This window comes from Heloderma suspectum, chromosome 1, assembly GCF_057233095.1.
Source record: "Heloderma suspectum isolate Gila_16-S chromosome 1, 16-S_ref, whole genome shotgun sequence".
NCBI classification, from domain to species: domain Eukaryota; kingdom Metazoa; phylum Chordata; class Lepidosauria; order Squamata; family Helodermatidae; genus Heloderma; species Heloderma suspectum.
Window position 1 is genome coordinate 74,511,297 of NC_139458.1, and position 22,634 is coordinate 74,533,930.

The window sequence follows — 22,634 nt, forward strand, 5'->3', positions numbered from 1 at the left end:
CATCTCTTTTAGCCTTGTGATACGTTCCATGGGGTTTTCTTGGCAAGAATACTGGAGTGGGTTGCCATTTACTTCTCCAGTGGACCACATTTTGTCAGAACTCTCTGCCATGACCTGTCCGTCTTGGGTGGCCCTGCGCGGCATAGCTTATGGCTTCACTGAGTTACGCAAGCCCCTTCGCCACAACAAGGCAGTGATCCATGAAGGGGAAAATTTATTTAATTTATTTATGAAGGGGAAAATTTAAAAAACATTTATATTCTGCCCTATATCATTAAGATCTCAGGGCGGCGTAACAGATAAAATCAATTTAAACAGTATAAAACGATAAATAATTTAAACAGCTAACATATTACGCCATTAAACAAGCTAATACCAATTAAAATCTAAAACAATAAAACAGTTAAAACAGTGTGCATCTTTAGGGAACACATTTAGCCCTTTGGTAAAAAGCCATGTTTTAACTTGGCACCGAAATGAAACCAATGTACAGCATAACCAACGTAGTCCACTAGGGCAGGAGTGACAAACTTCGGGCCTGTGGGCCAAATCTTGCCTTTCTGGATTCCCCAAGTGGCCACACGCCACCAATCATTTGATGGTTTCCCAGTTTCTGTGTGGGTTTCCCCCATTAGGGACATAGGGAGCTGCCTTATACCGAGTCAGGCCGTTGCTTCATCTAGTCCAGTGTTGTTGACGTTGACTGGCAGCAGCTCTTGAGGAGGGTTCCAGGCAGGATTCTTTCCTTGCCCTACCTGGAGAAGCTGGGAATCAAACCTGGGACCTTCTGCGTGCCAAATCACACTGAGCGATGGCCCCTCCAACCATTCTAAAAAGTTGAGACACTGTAAAAGGTTGAGATGCCTCTCCTGAGGCTTAGCTCCTGGTAGTCATAGCTTTAAGTTAAAATATGCTGGTGTTTTAGGTAGTTTGGTCCCCGCCCCTTTTGGCTTCAGCCCCACCTTCCACTGGAATGCAGCCCCTGAGAACTTTTCCAAAATTGAATTCGGGCCTTGGTCTGAAAGAGGTTCAACACCCTTGGCCTAAGGTTATAAGAACATAAGAAGAGCCCTGCTGGATCAGACCAAGGGGCCATCTAGTCCAGCATTCTGTTCACACAGTGGCCAACCAGTCGTTGACCAGGAACCCACGAGCAGAGTCACTACAAGGAAGGCAGAGAAAACAAAACCAAATCTGCAGCCCTGACAAAAAAATTGACCAGCGATCATCAAAATCCATAATGACCTTGAATTCCAAGCTACTTGCTAAAGTGCTGAATAAGGGTGGGTGAGTGAGAAGACATGCCCATGGGGTGATACACTCCCTTTATATCCTGCAGGGCAAGTCAAAGGGAAGATGCCCTCCCTTCATTTAAGCACCCTGATTACGTATCTACCCCTCAGCTGCAAGGTTGGCCAGCGGGTGGGGCTGCTGTCTAGTGGGTAGGTGTAGTGTGACCTAGGAATGTATGAAAGTCACTTACCGTTTCATGGATCTGCTTCACGGTGGGGGGGGAGGCGCTCTGTCCCTCCCCCCGGAATCCTCAACGTGGGGGAGGCGCTCCGTCCGTCCCCCCGGAGTCCTGCCCGGCCGGCTCCACTCTGCAGGGATTCTGCGGAGCCGTCGGCCGGCTCTGCCAGCAGCCAGACATCCGGCCTCTGGGTAGCAGGGACACAAATGGTGGTGGCCATAGCCGCGGCCATTTGCGTCCCTGTATTCAACTGTGATAGGCTACGTAAATATTTACATAGCCTATCATATCTGGGTTAAAAAAACCAAAAAACATGTACACAAATGGCGGCGGCTACGGCAGCCGCCATTTGCATTCCTTATTTTTCGCCGTCTTAGTCTACGTAAATATTTACGTAGGCTAAAACAGCGAATCAAAAAGGAACGCAAAAAGCGCCCACTATGCTATTTGCGTTCCCCTTTATTTTCGCCGTAATAGTCTACATAAATATTTACGTAGACTAAGACGGCGAAAAATAAGGAACGCAAATGGCGGCTGCCCTTGCTGCCGCCATGTGTGTACGCGTTTTTTTTTTTTTTAAACCCAGACGTGATAGGCTACGTAAGTCTTTACGCAGCCTTTCACGTCTATGTAAAAAACGCACACACGCACAAAAGACCAGACCGCAAATGGCGGCAGTGGCAGCTGGTCAGAAGACCAGCCGCCGCTGCTGCCAAAGCCGCTGCTGGAGCCGCCGCTGTCCGGAACATCCACCCCAGGTAAGTCTCGTCCAGGGGAGGATCCGCAGGGGGGACGGGGGGGGGTGGCAGGCCTTTCTGCCATGGATTTCGGGGGGCCGAATGCCAGTGCATTCAGCCTCACTGAAATCCGTGGCGGAATTCTCCGCCATCCCTAGTGTGACCTCATCATCATGCCATCCTACAGCTCTCCTCCTCGCCCTCTTGGCACAACTGTACCCTTGTTACAAGGAATATCATTTCGCAAAAGGAAAAAGAAAATAGATTTGTTTTTGAAAGTAAATGGCTATTATTATTTCTCCCCCAAGTCATCTGCGTTGTTTTTTTGGATAAGATATTGATTCTGTTTAAGATGTCTCCTTGCTGTGGCGGAGAGTATGTGGCCATAATCAATCTTGTAGTGGATAATTCACTAATGAAGAAGCATAAATGAGCTGTGTTAAGGTCGTTACTGGTCATTAGATATCTACATACAGCAATTGCTCCTGGCCTTCATGTCATTTCTGGTCATTAAGGTTTCACAATTAATGACAGCCACTATCTTTAAATATATGTATGTGTTAGGAAACAAGCCCCTTTCCAAGAATGGCATTCATTTTTTCTCCAATGTGCCCAATGAACACTGCTTTCAGAAAAGAGAAGTGTAAAAGACTTCTCTCAGAGGAAGCTCTATTTGAAATGCTGAGATCACTGTAAGGCAATGGAAATGGATCCAAAATGACTCCAAGCTAGGAAATGCTTTGCAGTTGGATTTCAGGGCTACCTATAATTCAGAATAATTGGCTAAGTCAAGCAGCTCCTGTTGTTGAAGACTTTGTTTAAAGAATATACTTGGACCTTAGTAACTTGAAACAGCACTGCATCAGTAGAGAGATACATGCATCGTCTTGAGGAGTCATATTATTGGGTGTCTACCAATCGGAAAGGGATAAAGGACAGGATGGGGAGAGTACAGACAGTAAAATTTTGGCAGGGAGTGGGGCTTAGCTCCCATTATGCAACCCTGACTGGGCTATAGGCAGCATGGGCTTCACAGTAAATGTTAAGCTTAAAAATGACATAGGGCTTTTCTACATGAGACATTTATTGTGTGCTCATCATTTTCTACTCACGGTTGTTTACGGGTTCTTTCTTTAGATGATGTCATGACTCTGTGTCTAACCAGCACTTTCAGCGAGTGTTTTTAGAGCAGGAAAAATGCGGCATTTAATTGTGAAAGCAAAAGAGTATACAATTTCCTCTTGTGTATTTGCGCTATTCTGCTATATCACAGTGTCAACTAGTTATTACAGCGAAAAAGCAGGAAAGGAAATGCTCCTTGTGTAGTGCTCAGATCTCAATTCTGTGACGAAACTAAAAGCGGATATAGCAGATTAACAGCTGATTAACAGCCTCGTGTAGAAAAGCTGTTAAACAGCATGCCAGCTCAACAACAGTTGCCACTTCTTGGGTGACAACTCCCATCATTTCCCAGTTCCCATAATCAGGGATGGGGAACATCTCGTTTGTGGTCCTAATTCAGCCCATGGAGCTTCCCCATCTGGCCTGTGGAGGCTCCTTGGATTCCTCCAGGGGGATGGGGCTTGGCCCAACTGATGTAAGATTGGAGAAAACAGCAGGGATTCCCCTGTGTGCTTCTCCCTCTCAATATTTGCGGAAGGGAGACAACAAAATGGCAGTATCTAGTCTTTCCAGAAATAGTTCTTTGACTTTAGTGGCTCTGCTTTGAGGCCTAAACTAGATTTGATATAAAATTTTCTTTTCCTTGACTTTTTTCTAAACCAAAAGCAGCCTTAGGAGGTGAGTTTGAGCAGAGGAATGGTGGGCAGGAGAACCTGCTTAATCCTTTCTCTTCCATCCATTTTTTCTGCTCAGGATTTCTGTTTGGCTGCTTTTCTACCTTCCAGGGAAAAATACAGGTGCCTTTTATCTTCTCTGTCATAAAACAAAAACAGCTGAGGAGTTAAGCACAAAAATGGGTGCAGAGGAAAGGGTGAAGCAATCCCCCCACCCTCCACAGTCCTTCCACTTGACTTTGCAACCTCTTGTGGCTGCCTTTGCTTTAAGAAGAATGCTGAGGGAAAGATATGCATGACTACATAACACATAATAGTTTGAGACTGAATTATTTCAGAACTGAGACACTATTCCCTAGTAGTTTTTCAGAATCCTTTGAGAGACTAGAAGAAAACATTGAACACTGTCCAGCTACAGCATTGTGATAAAATATAATAAGAGGGAGAACCAATTCTTTAAGGAATTTTTCCAGTGTTCTTAGTTGCTGTCCCTTGTAACTATGTTTATCTTGAGCAAAGTTCCTACACTGGTGAATTTCATTCCAATCAAAGTCATCTTTTCCCCCCAATTCCTGAAAATAGCAAGTCTCAAGGAGGGCTGAACCAATACCTTTAAGACAAGCTTATGCAGTACACACATGTATATTATTGTCTGCTTACGCACGTGTGTATTTTTAATGCATGTTAACACTTGGGAGGGGTTGATAACGGGGTGTAAAATCATGTTCTTTTTGAGAAAGATGCCTGTTGCATATATATCTGGGCAACTTGCAGGATGGCAGAAGTGATTGGGAAGGAAATGTTGTGTCGTTATCTCAGTTGTCTTTCTTGTTTTACAGAAGGAACACTGATCCTACCTTTGGTTTGTTTGTTTGTATTTTCCCCCCTCCAGAACCCCCCATTGCTGATCCTGCTACCATAGTCCTACTGTTTTGCAAAGCCGGAGTCGACACGCATGTAGGGGAGGGGGCTAGAGTCCTGGCAGCAGCTGTCCTTCCCCCATAGATGTGACTGTTATGCTAGCTTTCCTTCATTTATTCCTTTTGTAGGTTATTTTTGGTTCTGGGGGGTTGTCGGGAGGTTTTTTGTTTGTTTGTTTGATCCTGAAAGGTTAGCTGTGCAGTTTGGTTTCTTCTGTGCGAACCAACCTTGGGAGCGCAGAGCTCTTAAAAATACGACTTTGCCTGTGATAACTTGACAGATGTAGTCCTCTTGATGTGTAGACAATGAAAGTGCGGAATAAATTCTTATTAGAGCATGTTTCAATCAGGTCAAGTTAGTCTCCAAGAACGCAACAACACACCCACTGATTTCTTTGGAAGAGGAAGAGACTGTTACTTACGTCCTCTCACTTTCCCTTTTTAATTAAAAGAGAGAGACAAAAAAGCCCACAATGTTTTTAAGAGCTCTGAATAAAAACTGCTTTGCCTATGGGGAAGTGGGAAGGGATGACTCTGTTTTTTCTTCTGCCCGGCAGCAAAAGGGTTAATGCCTGCTTTCCTCTTTGATATCCATTAGTTTGGAGCCCATGTTGTGATTGGTCCATGTCCATGTGTCTTTTTGTTCCTGGATTTTATGACTTTGATTAAAAGAGCAATCCAAAGTGCAGCTTGCTAAGGACAGACATTTCCCATTTCTCCAGGTCACCCAACCTGCTTGCAATTCACGGCAAATATGACTGAGGCTGTCAAAACCTATCAATGGCAATGCATTGAGTGCAAATCCTGCAGCCTCTGTGGGACCTCTGAGAATGATGTAAGTTTGTCTTCATTACCAATACTTAGATTAGCAATTTCTTTGAAAGGCATTGCAAACCAGTATACACCGTGCTCTATCTGTAAGGTTCATTCATTAATGAGAAGATAGTCCTGTCTGCGACCTATAATGGTATGCATTCCTGTATGCACGCATACTCTCTCTCTCTCTCTTCCGCTCCCTTAAAAATTGTTTTTCACTCTTTACATGGGATCATTTAAGATTATAACACTTCATACAAATGGACTGAGATGATAATCTCTACAATTTGTGGCAACATGCTGCCTTTTCCATCTAAGGCAGGGGTGTACAACTTGTGGTCCTCCAGATGTTGTTGGGTTGTAAGTCCCATCATCCTTCATCATTGGCTATGATGGCTGAGGTTGATGGGAGTTGCAGTCCAGTAACATCTGGAGGGCCACAAGTTGCCCACCCCTGACCTAGAGGGAATCTTAGCAGCTCAGGAATATGACACCAAGCAACAAAGCACACACACGGAAATTGCACAGGGGTGTTGTAGTGCTGTGCACTGTGAGAATGAATTATGATCACATATCACCGTGCAGCTTCCCCTCCACTGGAAAAAATCCTACATATACCCATGACCATACCCCACTCTTTTTCTTAAACCACCCAGTGGCTTCCAGTCTCAAGATAGTAGCGAATCTCTGTTCCCAAGTCTTGCAAAAGGGTATTGCACAAGATGTGGCTAAATACAAACTCTACCCCTCTGCCCAGAGAGCAAGGGAAACATGGGTGTGTGATGGACTGCAATTATATAAGTCAGGAGTGGAGACCCTGTTGCTTTCTAGATGTTGTTGGAGTGTAATTCCCATCAGCCCTATCCTGTATAGCCAATGATGAGGGATGATGAGAGTTGCAGTCCAATAACACCCAGACTGCCAGATGTTCCCTATCCTTGATTTAATGCAAGTATAATATGACTATGACTCAGCCTTGGTGCAAACTCTCTTGCTGCCTGAGACAGGAGAGAATATGTGCTGCCGCTGCATCACATCTCTTCCTGCTCATTGCATCACCCCCACACACACCCTTCCCCATCATGTGAAAGCCCTACAGCTGCTACTTCTGGCTGCACAGCTCTCCACAGAGCCAAAGAGGCAGCAGCAAATGTAAGGGGAAGGGGGGCATATGATGAGAGAAACAGAGGGTGGGCGGCTGCTCCAGAGAGCCCTGCTAGCCGCTCTCTAGCTGCAGCGAATCACACAGCAGGAGAGCAGATGGCAGGGCACTCCAGAGCACTTGCGGGCCAGTGTGGGGGGAGGAGTAGCACAATTTCTCCAGGAGTCCCTGCCAAAGGAAGTGAGGTGGGTGGCTACCAGGAAGAGAGCTTTTTCTGCTGTGGCATCCTGAATGTGGAATTAGCCTAAAGAGGTTCATCTGGCACCTATGTTGTACTCCTTTCAGTACCAGATGAAGACCTTTTTGTTTTCCCAGCATTTTAGCTCTCTAGTCTTTTAGCTCTGCTGTTTTAAATCTGTATTTTAAACCTCGGCCTTGCTGCTGGGTTTTATTCTGGTTGTACTTTTATATTGTAGTTTTACACTTTCATATTTCATATTGTTTTATGGTGTACTTTGTAGTTTTAATTTTTGTGAACCACCCAGAGAGCTTCAGCTACTAGGTGGCATAGAAATGAAATAAATAAAGTTCCCCCTCTTCCTGCTCTGCTGCCTGATGTGGGTGCCTCACCCTGCTTCATGGGAGGGCCTGCCCTGCTATGACATGCTCTGGACTGGATTTGAATATGTGTGGACTCGAACTTACGGTTAGACTTACCATAGTTGATGGTAAGTCTAACACAGTAAGCATAAGAACCTGGAAGATGCATCAGCTGTAGACAACAAGACTCGGAGACAATAGAAAGACCTGAAGGAGGTTGATGAACTCAAAGTGAAGTGGTGAAATCAAAGATCAGTTACATTTACATTTGCAGTGGCAGTGGCAGCTCTCCTTAGTAAAATATTTGGAAACCATAAATCTGGGGAAGATGGAATTTAAGTTTCCTTCCTCCATTCCTGATACTGCAGGTGTCATTTATATGGAATAGAACATTGTATTTTCCATCTGGTCTAATTCCCTGTTTTATGACAAGGAAGATTTTAAGTATTTTTTTCAGGATAATAATAGGCAACATCAGTAAAAATAACGGCAGCAAAGACTGATCAAAGCTCCCTCTAATTTGGCAAGAAAACATTGCATTTTTTATGCAGAGGCTACAGGAAGCATATCCTGATTGGGGTGTGTGTGATGATGATGATGCAAGGCCATGCCCTGCACTCAATGGGAGATTTTTCAATTTGAAATACAAGTTGCAACATGCATGTCAGTTCTGTCCTGGAAACAAGCCTATGACAAAGTGAGAACAGAATAACAGTCTTTTCAGAAAGCAGGTACAATGTTCAGGTCTTTCTAGCTACATTAATGTATGTGTTCTTTATTGCTTTATTATCACAACCTCATATTACAGTACCCAAATGCACATGCTTCTGTGGTCCCATCATCTGGTATGACTAATGCCCATCTTTCTCTCTTTCAACCCTAACCATCCTGGATCAGGACCAGCTGCTCTTCTGCGATGACTGTGACCGTGGCTATCACATGTATTGCTTAAACCCTCCAGTCTCTGAACCCCCTGAAGGTAACATTGCGTAGAATATCTGCACAGGGCAATACAAGCATGTCTAAGGGGGAGGAGTGGGAAATTGCAAAGTATGGGCCTTTATTGGTATGGTTAAAACAGAGTGACCAGAAACAATAGGGGCTCATCTCCAGTACCTTTTTAATACTTGTGTAGAAGAGAATCCTGGCAACGTTTTCATCTACTGTAGTACTGTGACATGACAAGCCACATCTGGAATAGCCTCTTCTCTGAGCCTAGTAAAGGTTGCATTTTCCTATGTGACATGGCATCTGGTCAGACTAGGCCAATAGTATGAAGCTCAGAATCAGTAGTCTGAACAGTGCAACGCTACAGAAGCAAAAGCAGATAAGAACATGACTTCCTGCTTTTCTCCAGTTGTTAGATCCTGTTCATTTAACAGCTGCCTTATTGGATCTATCACATGGCTAAGAATGTCCTTGAGTCATACTTAGTCACACTTAGCTTCTTCTTCCATCAGAATTTTGAAATGACTGATGGGTTTGGAAACCATTTCTAGAATTGTGATTGTAGTTTAGCATTTTTCTAAACAGCAGTGCACACCAATGTGTGCCTGAACAGAGCAGTAATTGGTTAATGGAAATCCAATTTCATTGTGCTGTTCACAAAAAGCTTCTCTTAAAAAAATTGATTGGGAAGCTGCTGTTCCTTTGATTGGAAAAAAAAATCTAATAGTTTAGTGGTGCCTTCAATAGTAGCCAAGGCAGTAATTCTCCAAACTGTGTGATGGGGTACATAAGTGGACCATGGGGAAATTAAGTGATTAAGGGTGCAATCACATGCATGTTTAGACAGAAAAAAGGCCTACAACTCCTGGCATTCCCCAGCTAGCCATGCTGGGAATTGCAGGACTTCTTTCTGTCTAAACATGCATAGGATTACACCCTAAATAATTAACATTTCCTGTGAGCCCAAAGTCCTCACTCACAGAGGACAGAGATTGCGTGCCAAATCCTGAACAATTCAGCCTTTACTGGTGTGTGTGTGTGTGTGTGTGTGTACGCGTGCGTGTAACTCTAATGCATGTCTATGTCAGGGTGATGGGACCATTCCATTACTCCCAGTGCAGAGAAGCAGCAGAACGACCTTCTCCCAAAGGTGGCTGCTCTCATGGTGGCCTTGCAAGAGTTGCTTCTCTGGGATAACCTTCTTCCAGTCGTGCTCAAAACAGTGAATATTTTAATACTAGTTCAAATCGGTGGCGCATGTCAGACACTCCTTCAGGGGGAGTTAAGAGTGAGCTGGGTGGGTTTACAACTTTGAAAAAAAGTGCGCCTCAGTTTTCAGACATTTAGGAGACACTGAGGCTCAAGCTACAGTGACAATGGCAGGCCGCCGGATTTTGTTTAAACGTAGGTCTGCCCAAAGCTGAGGTGGAGAGTGCATGCAAGCAGGTTTTAGACCACAAGGGGCACATAGGTGAGAGCTGAACTCTCACCCCTCCCTTCATGATTAAACCACACTGCAACCCCCCCCCCCAGGCTCACTGCTGGGATCGGAACCCAGCTGTGGTGGAGGAGGAGGAGTTGGGGTAGCTACAGAGAGTTAACTTAATTCAGTTCCTGAACCCATAAAGCCCTTTTTGCTCTTAAAACCATCTGCCTTGCTTTTTACATAATCGAGGCAGCCTGAGGTTTAAACCAACAAGTCTGCTGCCACTGTAACATGTAGGCTGAGCTGGAACTAAGGGCAATGAAGGGCATTCTTGTCCTCGGGTGGCCAGTCTGCAGCATAGGTGCCACGGGTGGTACAAGCAGTATGAGTCTGTGGAGAAAAAACCAAGAATAGGTTTTTTCTATTTTACCTAGACTATTAGGTAATAGGTAAATAGGAAATAGGTAAACTATTTCTTGTTTACCTAGTAAACAAGCTAGGTCCTAATGTCTTCCAAAATGACTGAAAAAGAGGTTATCTTTATCTTTACAATTCTGGAATGAACAAATAAAATCAATATAGCAAGAAGACCTTGCTATATTGAAGTCTTCAACGTCGTGCGCACATGCGTGTGTATATGCCTTTCTTAAACAATTATCTTTAACATGAGCTTAAGACACTGGAATGATTCAGCAAGCAGCTTACAAATATTCGTATTTACTAATATCCCAGATCTTCAAACATTTGGCTTATACATCATTTATAATTTTTAAAGAATGAATTCTTAGAGTCAGACTAGATAAGATATGAGAGATCTGATTTTGATTGGAGCGACGGTACTGGAGGAGGGGAGGGTGTCAATCAAAACTGGAGACCCCCTGGGTGGAAATGTCAGAACATCAGGTCACAGATCTCTTGCATCTTGTGTAATTTGGTCCTTAAACAAATGAAAAAATAAACTTTCATAAAGCAAAATATGTGCCTGTGCACAGAGAGAAAAATTATATTTGTGATCATCCCATATTTGTGACCATCTGCATGAAGTCATGCTTTTTCCTACCTGGAAGTGTTTTCCCCGTAGGGAATGCGTAACATGAAAAATGCCTATGGTGTAGCACCATTTAAATAGCACTCCCACTTATCCCACCCTTGGTTGTCTGCATTTCTAGATATCCTCTGGATCCTTTGCAAATCTGAAAGTTTAATGGTATTTATTTATTTACAGGGAGCTGGAGTTGTCACTTGTGCAGAGAACTACTCCGAGAGAGAGCATCAGCCTTCTGCTTCCAGCCCTAAAAGGATCTCCATGGACCAGGATTAGGGTTGTTCCTGGACTTGTAGCACCAACGCACAACTGTCATTCACCACTTAAGGATATATGTAACCACAAACACACCTGTTCACATGTGAAAGAGAATGGACATTCAAAGAAGTATCTGTGGTATTTGCTGTCCAAGTGTAGATTTCACAAATATCATACCTCCTGGGTTCTACTAGAAGGAGCACACTTTTTTTTTAATGATCCAGATGGATTCTTTCCACTGCAGTGCATGATTGCAGATATACCGTAATAGATTCTCATGTGTTATGATAATAGCAAAGAGGGCAACTGTTGTAACTGTTGATATCTAGACATTTAAATTTTGTGGCATTGTGCTTTTTTTGTTTGATGTATTCCAATGTTCTCTCCACAACCATTCTTGATGCAGAGCTGTGGTGAAGATATTGAGAAGTACCACTCACTACAGGTTTCTAATGGGAACGTTCTTCTTACAAGCGTATTTTTTAGATGTAGAGGGCCTTTGAAGGACACAATATCTCAATTCTTCCAATTCATTAATAACAGTGCCCAAACTACACATTACAGGCACCATCCATCTGAGCCTTCCCTATTTCCCTGGTAACATGTAGGTGAAAAAAGGTGATATGGGGTAGAATCCGACTAAAATCCTATGTAGAGTAGACCCACTGAAATGAATGGGCCTTAAGTTAGTCATTACTAACTAATCCCATTTATTTCAGTGGGCCTATTCTAAGTAGGACTTTAGTTGTATTCTACCCATGGTGACATCGCCACAACACAGGAGTGCAGAACCTCAGGCTTGGGGACTAAAACTGGTCCTCCAGGGCCACTGGGATTCCCCTCTTCCCCTGGCCCCACCCCTTTTCCTCCAACCATCAATTGTTTGGTTGTTTCCAGCTTTTGTGCAGTTTCCCATGTGCAACCCATTCAGTAAGGTTGAAATGCTTCTCCTAAATCTACATTACTGGCAGTAAGAACTTTAAGCTTATAGGTGCTGGTAATTTGGGTATTCTAGGGTTTTTTTTGGCCCTGCCTCCTTTGCCTTTGGCACCACCCACCAATGGACTGTGGCCCCTGAGAGCTTCTCCAAAATGGAACTTGGGCTGAAGGAGGTTCTGCATACCTGCATTAGTGTTTCCCACATTCCGTAACGCCACTTTATTTGCCACTTCGAGGTAGAGCTGTGCACAAATACCTTCTCAAAATTCTCCAGCCTGTTTGTGGGCAGAGAAATTGGGGGGACAATTTCCTCCCTAGGGGAGGAGAAATTCTCCAACAGTGTCTCACAAATCAGGCGCGCTATTGGCAGGGGTTGTAGCACAGGTTCTTCCCTTTTTTCTAAGGGTTTTTGGTTTATTGTTCTGCTTCTGTAGGTGGCGACAGCATCAGCTGTGGTGAGGCTCCCACTTTTTTGAGGCAGAATTTTGAATTTCTTTTGGTGGTATTTTTGAGCTTACCTAATCATTGCAAAGTGGCCAAGGGATGCTGTGTGGGTTTTCTCCTGTTGCACATCTTTCCATTGCTCTGCAGTCTCCCAGGCCACCTGCACTTCCTGAACTGAAACAGCCCCATGGGAAGAATTGCCTCATTATGTCTTCCTCGTGATGGTTTTAACTGAAGTGCAGGAGGCTGAGGAGGCTACAGGCTGCCACAGATATTACTATACAATGGCAGACAGGACACTCATGCACACTCCTCAGCCACCTCATAAGTAAGGTAAGCCCAAGAACCCCAAACCCAACCCATGAGAATTTCACCGAAATTTCTTCTCCTTTGAACTTCTTTTCAAAAGCAATTTCTTTCTCATCAAATTGAATGAGAATGGTCAAAAATATGTGGGAGAAATTTTCGGCACACCACTACTTTGAGGTGTTAATGTGATGACTTCATGTCATGTGTCTTTTCAAGATGCACATTACCCAGGGAGACTTGGGAGGTGGGGCAGGCAGGTCTCTAGGTTCCATGCATCTCTCAATGACGCATAGTCTGTTTAAACCCAGATCTGTCCCAATCATATAGGCAGGAGGTGTGTCCGATTTTAAGAGCAAAAGTGGTGTGTAGATAGCAAGTGGTACATCCCCTTTCTGCCAGTCACTTACCTCCCTATAGTCCACCCCATGGGTGGACAACTTGTGGCCCCCAGCTGTTTTGGCCTACAACTCCCATTATTCCTCATCATTGATTATGCTGGCTAGGGCTGATAGGAGTTGATGGCCAAAACATCTGGAGGCCCACAAATTGCCCACCCCTGCTCTATCCCTCAGGCGCTTTCATCCTCAGCTGAGCTCTCATTTTAGAGCTGAGCCTGGCTGCTAGAAATGCACCTTGGGGGAGATGCTATGAAGAGGTACCAGAAGGCATGGGAAGGCTCCAGTTCTCCTCACCCTTTACTCAAAAATTGGACCCTCACCCCCTGCTTTATAAGGGATTGCGGCAAACCTGAATTTAAACAAATGGATCTGCTGATGTCATAACTAGCTAGACCCTAATTTTGTTGTTTGTTCAGGGTTGATGGTAAGACTTAAAATTGAAACAATAGATGTCTTTAAGATAGGCATCCAGCATCACATGACTTTGTGACATGGGCAAGGGGCTACAGGGGTGGGGAACTGGAATTGGGTGAGGGGCCAAATGACCTCCATCCAGCTCTCCATGGGCTTGAAGATGTCGGGGCGGGACCACACACCCTGCCATCATCCGGTTCCTGGCCAAAATGGCAGCTGGAACCCCTTCAGCCAGTGCTTCATTGGGGAGGACACCTTGGGGAGGACATGGGGCAGGCACAGCCACTCTGACCAAGGCATTGGGTGCGGGAGCACTCCTCCACCCAGAACCTCAGTGGGGGACCCAGCTTAGCTGTGGGGAAAGACAAGTGCAGTGAATTTGCTCCAGCACTGCCTGGCAGTGGCTTTCCAAAGTTTCAGATGGGAGTGTTTCCCAGCCCTACATGGAGATGATAGGGATTGAACCCAGGACTTTCTGCATGCAAAGCATATGTTCTACCCCTGAGGCTATGGCTGTTCCAGCCCAAGTTGTGTGTGTTTAAAAGTACAATTGATTTCAATGGAAGAGTTAAGTACATACTTACATCTCTTTCATCTAAACCAATAAGTATGAAAAGCGCTTAACGTAATGCATAGGACACATCCAATTTTTTCTCCAGTTGTTGCAGTGACATTTTTTCAAGGCTTTAGGCATAAAAAGTTTTGACTGAGATTATAGGCTGCAGTCCAAAACACTAAGAGAACTGGATGTCAGAATGTTGACTTCCATTGGGTAGGGACTGCACCTTTTCAACCCCGTCCTGTAACCTATTGTTATGATGGGACAGCAGGTTATACTAGCTGTTTAAAAGGATTATCCAGCACAGATATGAGGGCACATGGCTAGCATCCTTGCATTGGTGCTGGAATCCAGCTGCACCTACACTTCTGGAACAGCTATCAGCACTGGTGATTACTCCAGTCTTGTTTGAAGGTGCTATGCAGCATTATCCCTAGCAAAAGAGGAAATCTAGGCTCAGATGTTCCTGCAGATTCTATCTTGGGGACTGTGTCTAAAGATATAAGTAATTCTGACATACTTCCATCACTAAAAGAAGACCCGCAAATGTTGGAGCCTTGTTTTCCCCTGTTATTTCTCAGAAGCAGGTTTTAAACATACGTGCCAATGTATTTAAAACAAAAGAGATGTGAACCTAAGATTCTTGGAGTTATCTGTATCTCTATTTCTATGGACACACATTCTAGTAATGTGCAATGTCTGCGGTGATTATGGAATACGTTATCATCATCAAGATGTCCCAAGCCTCCAGTTGCCAGAAGCTGGAAAGGAACAACAGGGGACCACTTACTCTATAAACACCCCCTTTGTTGTATATTTCTTTTGAAGGAGCCAGTACTGGCACTGTCAGAGACAGTACATGAGGCTGGTTTTCACATTGATCTGTGGTTGTCTGAAGGTCCTTAAGATTGATTGATTGTGTATGACCCTTTTACTTTCATCTGATTTTAGAGAAAGAATGACCTGTATGTAAATACATTGTATACATTCCGTAATTAATTTGTTGTAATATGCTATGGAAAACTTCAAAATTGCCATTAGCTCTTTTCAAGCCCAGTATCTGAAGTAAAGAAGTGATTCATTTTTGTTTTTGTTTTAAATGCAGGTGGCTGTGTTGGTCTACTAGAAAAAAAAATATAGCAGGCACATTATTATAATACTGTTAATAGGACCAACTGCTAAAAGTCACAAGGTAGTAAACTAGCTTTTGGGTTGCACAGAATTCTTCTACAGGCTAGAGTTAAAAAAAAAGGCAGATAAAGATGGGGAAAAAATGTTGCTGGTCAAGACCATGGTCTGCAATATGCAATATAAAATAGTTTTTTATAGAATCTAACATTAAGATGCAATAATTCACCACTCCAGAAATGATGGTACAATCCAGCCAAACTTAAACCCTTATTCCCCAATGTTTTCAACTGTGAATATGCGTAATTTTCCCACTGAAAGCAATGAGAGTTTCAGCAGATTTTGTGCATGTATATTCACAAGTAAGTCCCACTGTTCAAAGAGACTTATTTCCAAAGAAGTGTGCATAGGATTTCAGTCATAAAGTACTTAACTTTGGTTGGGCTCTACCATAAGTGGCAACACGTGCTATATTCCTACACTCACATGAGCTAGCACTGTTGTAACTCTGAGTGGGTTGCCACTTGCACTGGCAACAGTTTCCATTATCAGTTGTGGTGTTATGCACAGTAATTGAATGACAAAGAATTGTCCAGAGGGAGAGGGACTGAGTTGACATTTCAGCCACCATAGGGCTTGAAATGTATCATCTGTATAGACACAACACTGTGCAGCTAAGATTGAATAAGAACCTTTAATAACGGGGTTGCAACTGACAGCACAGCAAGATGGATGTGCCCAGAAGATGAGGCACCTGTCATAATGCCAGCATAATCCACCCTGTGCTCTGTTGCTCCTACACATTTCTATAGGATCAGTATGTCAAAATGCAGTACTTGAAAATAAGTTCCTTTGAAATCAATTGGATTTACTTTCAAGTAAATCCATTTAGGATCAAGGGGTAGGCTCAACGGTATTATCTTGAAATTTCAACAAATATGTACACTTTAGTCAATCCTTTGCTGAGTCTTATAACTCTGAATACCACTGAGCATAAATAAGAAGAGAAGCTGATTTGGCAATCCTGCAGGCTCAGAAAAATGGGGTGAGTAGGAGGAAATTTACACACACACACACACACTACTGTGCAAAGCAACAACAAAAAAACAGCCTTTAAAGATCTCTTGCTGACCATAGCCCTATTTAATTTTAAAATGCTGTGCAGATCTATTTAGTCTGTAACAAGGTGAACAACAGCTTTTGGGTTTTGCACATCCAGTCTGTTTTAATGCCATTTTAAGGGTTGAGCTAGATACTACTTAAAGGCATCTTTGAATTCTGTGTTTAGGATTCCTCCAAATCTCTCTCATTAAAAAATAAATAAGCAACTGTGGGCTGCCCAATCCAGGTTGGGACTTTGCTGTGGGGTTAACCCGCTGAAAATTCCCCCAGGGTGCAAATAGCAGCTCAGAGGACTATTTCAGCTGGGGAAATGGTGTCGAGGAAAGGGTTAACCCTCCATCTCCCAACATAGCAGTCTTGATCCATATGGCCCCTCATGGTTGCTTTCCGAATAAGAAGACTAAGGAATTTGAAGAACAGAATTCAAAGGCACATTTAAAGTAGTGTCTTCTTTGTCCCTAAAACTTACCTGAAAGGACAAAGGTGGTGTTTACTAGTGAGTGGAGTGATACTTTGGAATGCAAAATAAATATCGAGTTCCCAACTCTGTGTTTGCCCTTGTAAGGCTAATGTGGAAGGATGTTGTTCACCGGGCAGAATCCACAGACAGGACGGGGTTGTTAAGTGCTTTTCCATTGTCTGATTCTTTCTACAACCTCTCCCCAAGCCAGACACACCCCCCCCCCCATTTTATGCTCTGCTGGCTCCAAGACCAGAAATAAGCCCAACTAGCAGGAAAGTGATCCAGAGTGCCTGGGTTGCAGGGAGAATCAGCAGGTAGGGGAAATAGAAAACATTCTCTCCCCATCTACTTATTCTTCTCTGCAACTTCAACCCTTTCTCCTTATGAGTGCTATCCAGTAAACACTTCTGAGAAAGATGTTTGGTGAGGGAGGTGATGTGTAGTTCCACCTGGAGTGATGGAGGTTAGTTAGGAAGATGGCTGAGGTTGCATTTGGAAAATATACACTTATTGAAGCTGCTCTGTAAAATGAATAGCCTGAACATTTAAATGTACATTGTCAAAAGAAATATTATTTAAAAGTTATTGCCACCCCCTCCTTGACAAATTAAAACACAATGAATTATAAAAGCAAAATTACTTTTTGTTATTTGCATTGTCTGCAACCTTTTGTACTTAATTTAATGTGGTGAGCTACCACCACACAAACAGTTGCAACGTTGTGTTCCTGGAATCGTCTGTGTGATGCAACTGAACTCACAAAATGACAAGATTCTTCCATAACACTATCTATTGTTGGACCATTAGGCAGTGCACTATTTCTCATGCTCCCTCTCTCTGAAAGTTGCTTTGGCCCACAGTGGAAGTACTGCAAGCAGAACACATAACTTATTAAACCCCTTGAACGGAAAGGTGGGCAGGCTAAGCCAGCCAAAATTAAGAGTGTAGTCCTATTTAAAGCAGGAGTAAGCCCCACTGCCCCTTCATGGATCACTGCCTTGTTGTGGCGAAGGGGCTTGCGTAACTCAGTGAAGCCATAAGCTATGCCGTGCAGGGCCACCCAAGACGGACAGGTCATGGCAGAGAGTTCTGACAAAATGTGGTCCACTGGAGAAGGAAATGGCAACCCACTCCAGTATTCTTGCCAAGAAAACCCCATGGAACGTATCACAAGGCTAAAAGATATGACGCCGGAAGATGAGCCCCTCAGGTCGGAAGGTGTCCAATATGCTAACAGGAAGGCCTGGCGTGCTATGGTCCATGGGGTCACGAAGAGTCGGACACGACTGAACGACTGAACAACAACAACAAAGCCCCACTGATTTTAATAGGACTCATTGCCATGAAAGTATGAATAGTACTGCAGTCAATTCAAGTCCAGCATTTAATGTGCCAGCAAATAAAATACTTAGGCTGTAATGTATTATTAAGTGTTATACCAAATGTGTTGAAATAGCAATGCTAAAGTGCATCGCATGTACCATGATGGCTTTGCAGGCAGGTATGTTTGCATGAGCTGTTCATATGAAGCTATGTGCAGAACTGAGTGTCGTGTTGGTTCGTGTATGCCTCTGTGACAACTGAAAAAGCTAGTATGCAAAGAATTATATATGCCACGGTTGGGGTGTGCATTTGCACAACTAGCCCTGCACATGGCAGTGAAGGAAATGTCTCAACAGCTTGACTTAAAAACCACTGCTGCCATGTTCTGAGAGGCTGGTGCAAATTGGCTCTCAGATGCAAAGATGTTGATTTGAGTACTGTTCCAGGAACTTTGTGCTGAACCTTCAAATCATCCTTCGCTGGGAATGAAAAACGGGATGCCAGTCTAGTCAAGGCTTTGGTTGATTGGCTGTGTGTTTCCCTGTTCTAGTGGTGAGAGGAAAGTACAAGCAGGAGTGGGGACTGGCAGGCAGCCAAATCTGTCTTCTACAGTGATATAATTACTAATAATGACCTTAAGCCCAGTCAGCTAGTTAAGTGGCCTTTTCAGAACAGGCACCAACTTAAAATCTGGTTATATGCAAGATAAATCCAACCTTTGGGGGTGCATGAAAAAGTTCATCCTCAGGTCCTTTTGGACTCCAAGAGAAAATGATCCAGGAAAGCGATCGACATCCTTAAACTACAGCTCTGAAGCATTTCTGCCATAGTATGTGGACTGAAACTAGCACTATTTGAATTGGTAAAGCATTGATACCAACAAATAATTAGAAAACACTTTTTAAATTCTTAGAGTTCACAAATATGTATATCTGTATTCAAGAGATTAAAACATGGCGTAATTTATAGCTCCCTTGTTAATCCAAGGTTCCCCAACCTGGCACCCCTGAGATGTATTGGACTCGACTCGCTGAGGGTAATGACAGTTGTAGTCCAACACGTCTGAAGGCCTCCAGTTTGGGGAAAGCTGTGTTAATCAAACTTGGAAACAGCAGCTGAAGGACCTAACAGAAGGTATGGCATCCAAAAATGGCACAGCCTCAAAGATGCAAGGTGTGATTATGGCTGTGTTCATAGAAGTTCTTGTCTAGTTGAAAAGGTTTTTGGTTTGGTACTTTTTTGTGTTGATGATTGGCAAGCTGAATGGTCATTTTCATCTCCTCAGTGCTTTCATCTTAAAATGTCATGCTGTTGTCCTCCAACAAAAGGGAGAGAATGTAAAAAAAAAAAAACACCCTTCAGTGAATAGTAGATCAGGTTCGCATTAGGAAACCTCAGTATAAGATTATGGCTCTGCTTTCATTTAGAACAGGGCTCAGCAGGGCTCACTAAAAAGGAGCGAGCCTTTACACTGGGAGACACCAATGGGTGCAACACAAATTGCCACTAGAAAGACAGAGGTTAAGTAGGGCTGTTGCCATAGTGCATCCTGCCATGGCTAAGAGGAAATGCCAAGACAAACCAATATAATGGTGGTGACATGAGCCATTCTGCAGGCAGACTTCCATTTCCAAGGGTAAGCTGCAGTGCTATGGGAGCTTGAGTAGCTCAAGCTAGCTCAGAAAGCAAAGCTGTTCAATTCCCTATTCTGTAGTGACCTTGAGCTACAGAATGGATGTGCATATGGTACACAAGCACAGGCCTTGGAACTAGTCCAGGAAGGTAAGCAGGGGTGTGTGTGTGTGTGTGTCTCTTCTTTGAATCTCCCAGCTGATTCCAAAGCTTAGGCCTTAACAGCTGCAGTTGTCTGGCAGAATTAATTCCTCCTGAGCGTGAGCATCCCTCCCCCTCATTTCGCACAGGCCTTTCTATGCCCGAGTGTGAAGGTGCCTGGCAACACAATTTCCTCCATGGATTTGGGCAACTCATGGCAATTTTCTTCTGAGATATCAGCTCCTCCTTCTGCTCAGACAGAAGTTATGCAAGCTTCTTGTGTAAGCTCTCTTTTGGAAGATGCTTCTTTTCACATTGGTGTGCCCAGCATTTCTCAGCAAACCTGGTCTTGCATTTCAAATTCTTGGTAGTTGATCTGAGCCAAAAAAACAGCTAGTCTCTAAGGTATGCCTGGCTGAGTATTCACAGGCTAAACTTTAGGCAATTAGCATTGTTAATGTTCGTTGTGTGATAGTACAGCTGTGTGAGTCTCATTAAAACATTCTCCAGGGAGTGGGGAAGCGGTCAGAGATTAAGGTACCAGTTTTGCTTCCTGTAGAAATACCTGTCCAGTATGATGTGGCCTATACATGACTAAATGTCCAGCATTTCAAGAGCACAGAAAATATACAGGTTTTAATACCTGGCTGTGTGCCATGAAGACAGCTTGTATAACAACAGGTGCCTAATGAGTGGGAAGAAACAGAATACTTTAAAAAATATCCACATTACTGTTTGTGGGATTAAGCTTCCACAAAATAAAACCAATACATAGCTATGCATAAACTGGAAGTCACAAGAGTAGAAATTTATTTTTGTGTTGTGGTAACAGTGGAGGAAAAAAACTGAGATGCCCTTGAGCTTAGCTAGAAATTAAACTCTTCGAAGATCAAGGGCAAAACCACTGGGTACATAGTCAAAAGAACTAAACACGTAGCATATCTTTCATCTTAGCTCACCTGGGGTGATGATGCAGCAAGCAAGTACTCTATGGCAGCCTTCCCAACTTTATCCACTAAGTCATCTCTGTTGCTTAGGATCAAGTCAAGGATAGCCGATCCTCTAGTTCCTTCCTCTACTTTCTGTAGGAGGAAGTTATCCGCCACACAAGTCAGGAATTTCCTGGAGGGGCCATGTTTTGCAGAATTTGTCTCCCAACAAATATCGGGGAAATTGAAGTCCCCCATTACTACTACATCATGCTTCCTTGAAACATTGGCTATTTGCTTTCAAAAGTTTCATCCTTGTCTTCTCCTTGATTGGGTGGCCAGTAGTAGACTCCGACCACCAGGTTCCTTTTATTCTTTGCTCCATTTATTTTGATCCAGACGCTCTCGATGGGGCTACCAACACATCCTCCTGTATTTCTGTGCAGAGATATGTATTTTTCACATACAGTGCAACCCCACCTCCCTTTCTGTTCCTCCTGTTCTTTTTGAACAAGTTATATCCTTCAATTGCTGTTTTCCAGCCATGAGAGTCATCCCACCAAGTCTCAGTTATACCTATCAAGTCATAATTTCCCTGCTGTATTAAGAATTCAAGCTGGTTCTGTTTGTTTCCCATACTCTGGGCATTAGTATATAGACATCGAAGACCATGTGCTTCATGGTCTGGCTTTCTTCCTACATGTGTCTGAATTATTGGGTGCTATCAGAGCTGTTCTCTCCATTGCAGTGCATGCGCCTATCTCCATTGTTACCCTCAACATTACATCTCCCTTCCCCGTAGCATTCAGTTTAAAGCCCTCCTGATGAAGTTCTTCATGCTGTGGCCAAACACATTCTTCCCATCCTTTGTGAGGTGCAACCCGTCCCTAGCCAACAGCCCATCTTCCAGGAAGTATAGCCCGTGGTCCCAGAATCCAAATCTCTCTCGTCGGCACCACCTTCGTAGCCAGTCATTCACCCGGAGTATTTTTCGTTCCCTTTCTAGCCCTCTTCTAACTACTGGAAGGATGGATGAGAAAACTATCTGGGCCCCAAAGTTCTTGAGTTTCCTTCCCAAAGCTTCAAAGTCTGATGTGATCTCTTCGTAGCTCCACTTGGCGGTATTGTTTCTTACCACATGGATGAGAAGAAAGGGATACCTGTCAGTGGGCTTTATGAGTGCCGGCAACCTTTCAGTCACGTCTCTAATTCGTCCTCCCGGGAGACAACATACCTGGCGAGTCCATGGGTCTTCGCGACATACTTGGGTCTCGATCCCACGCAGCAAGGAGTCTCCCACTACTACCACTCTTCTCTTCTTGTTGTTATAGGCCTGGGTTTCATCGCCTCTGTTTGACTGACCTTCAGCCTCTTGCTCACTCTCATGCAGGTTCCCCTGTGATTCTTCCTCTGCAGGCTGTCCTCCAGTCTCATCCGCAAGTACCTGGAATCGGTTCCACAGCTCCACTGCTTCCACTGGCGCAGAGTGGGGTCTAGTTCTTCTTCTCCTAACTGTCACCCTCTTCCAAGGAGTATCCTCTACTCCATTTTTCTTCACCTCAGCATTGCCCACTGCCTCATCTTGCTGTTGCTCTTCAAGCTTCTGGTCTGCCCTTTGCTGCTGTAGTTCCCCCATTCTGTCCAAGAACTCTTCGTGTTCTCTTATTCCCCGGAAGGTCGACAGTCGCCGCTCCAGTCCACTTACGTTTTCCTC

The 22,634-nt window shown here is 43.9% G+C and overlaps 1 protein-coding gene across 1 annotated transcript in view; it reads left to right on the top strand.

The window, feature by feature from the left end:
* Positions 1 to 17,521, top strand: part of DPF3 (double PHD fingers 3) — a 297,459-nt gene extending 279,938 nt beyond the window's left edge. The window contains exons 9-11 of the mRNA XM_084847675.1: positions 5,647 to 5,759; positions 8,340 to 8,421; positions 11,042 to 17,521. Of these exons, the coding sequence (XP_084703801.1) occupies positions 5,647 to 5,759; positions 8,340 to 8,421; positions 11,042 to 11,112 (266 nt within the window). The 3' untranslated portion in view covers positions 11,113 to 17,521. The remainder of the gene's footprint in view (positions 1 to 5,646; positions 5,760 to 8,339; positions 8,422 to 11,041) is intronic.
* The last annotated feature ends 5,113 nt before the right edge of the window (positions 17,522 to 22,634 follow it).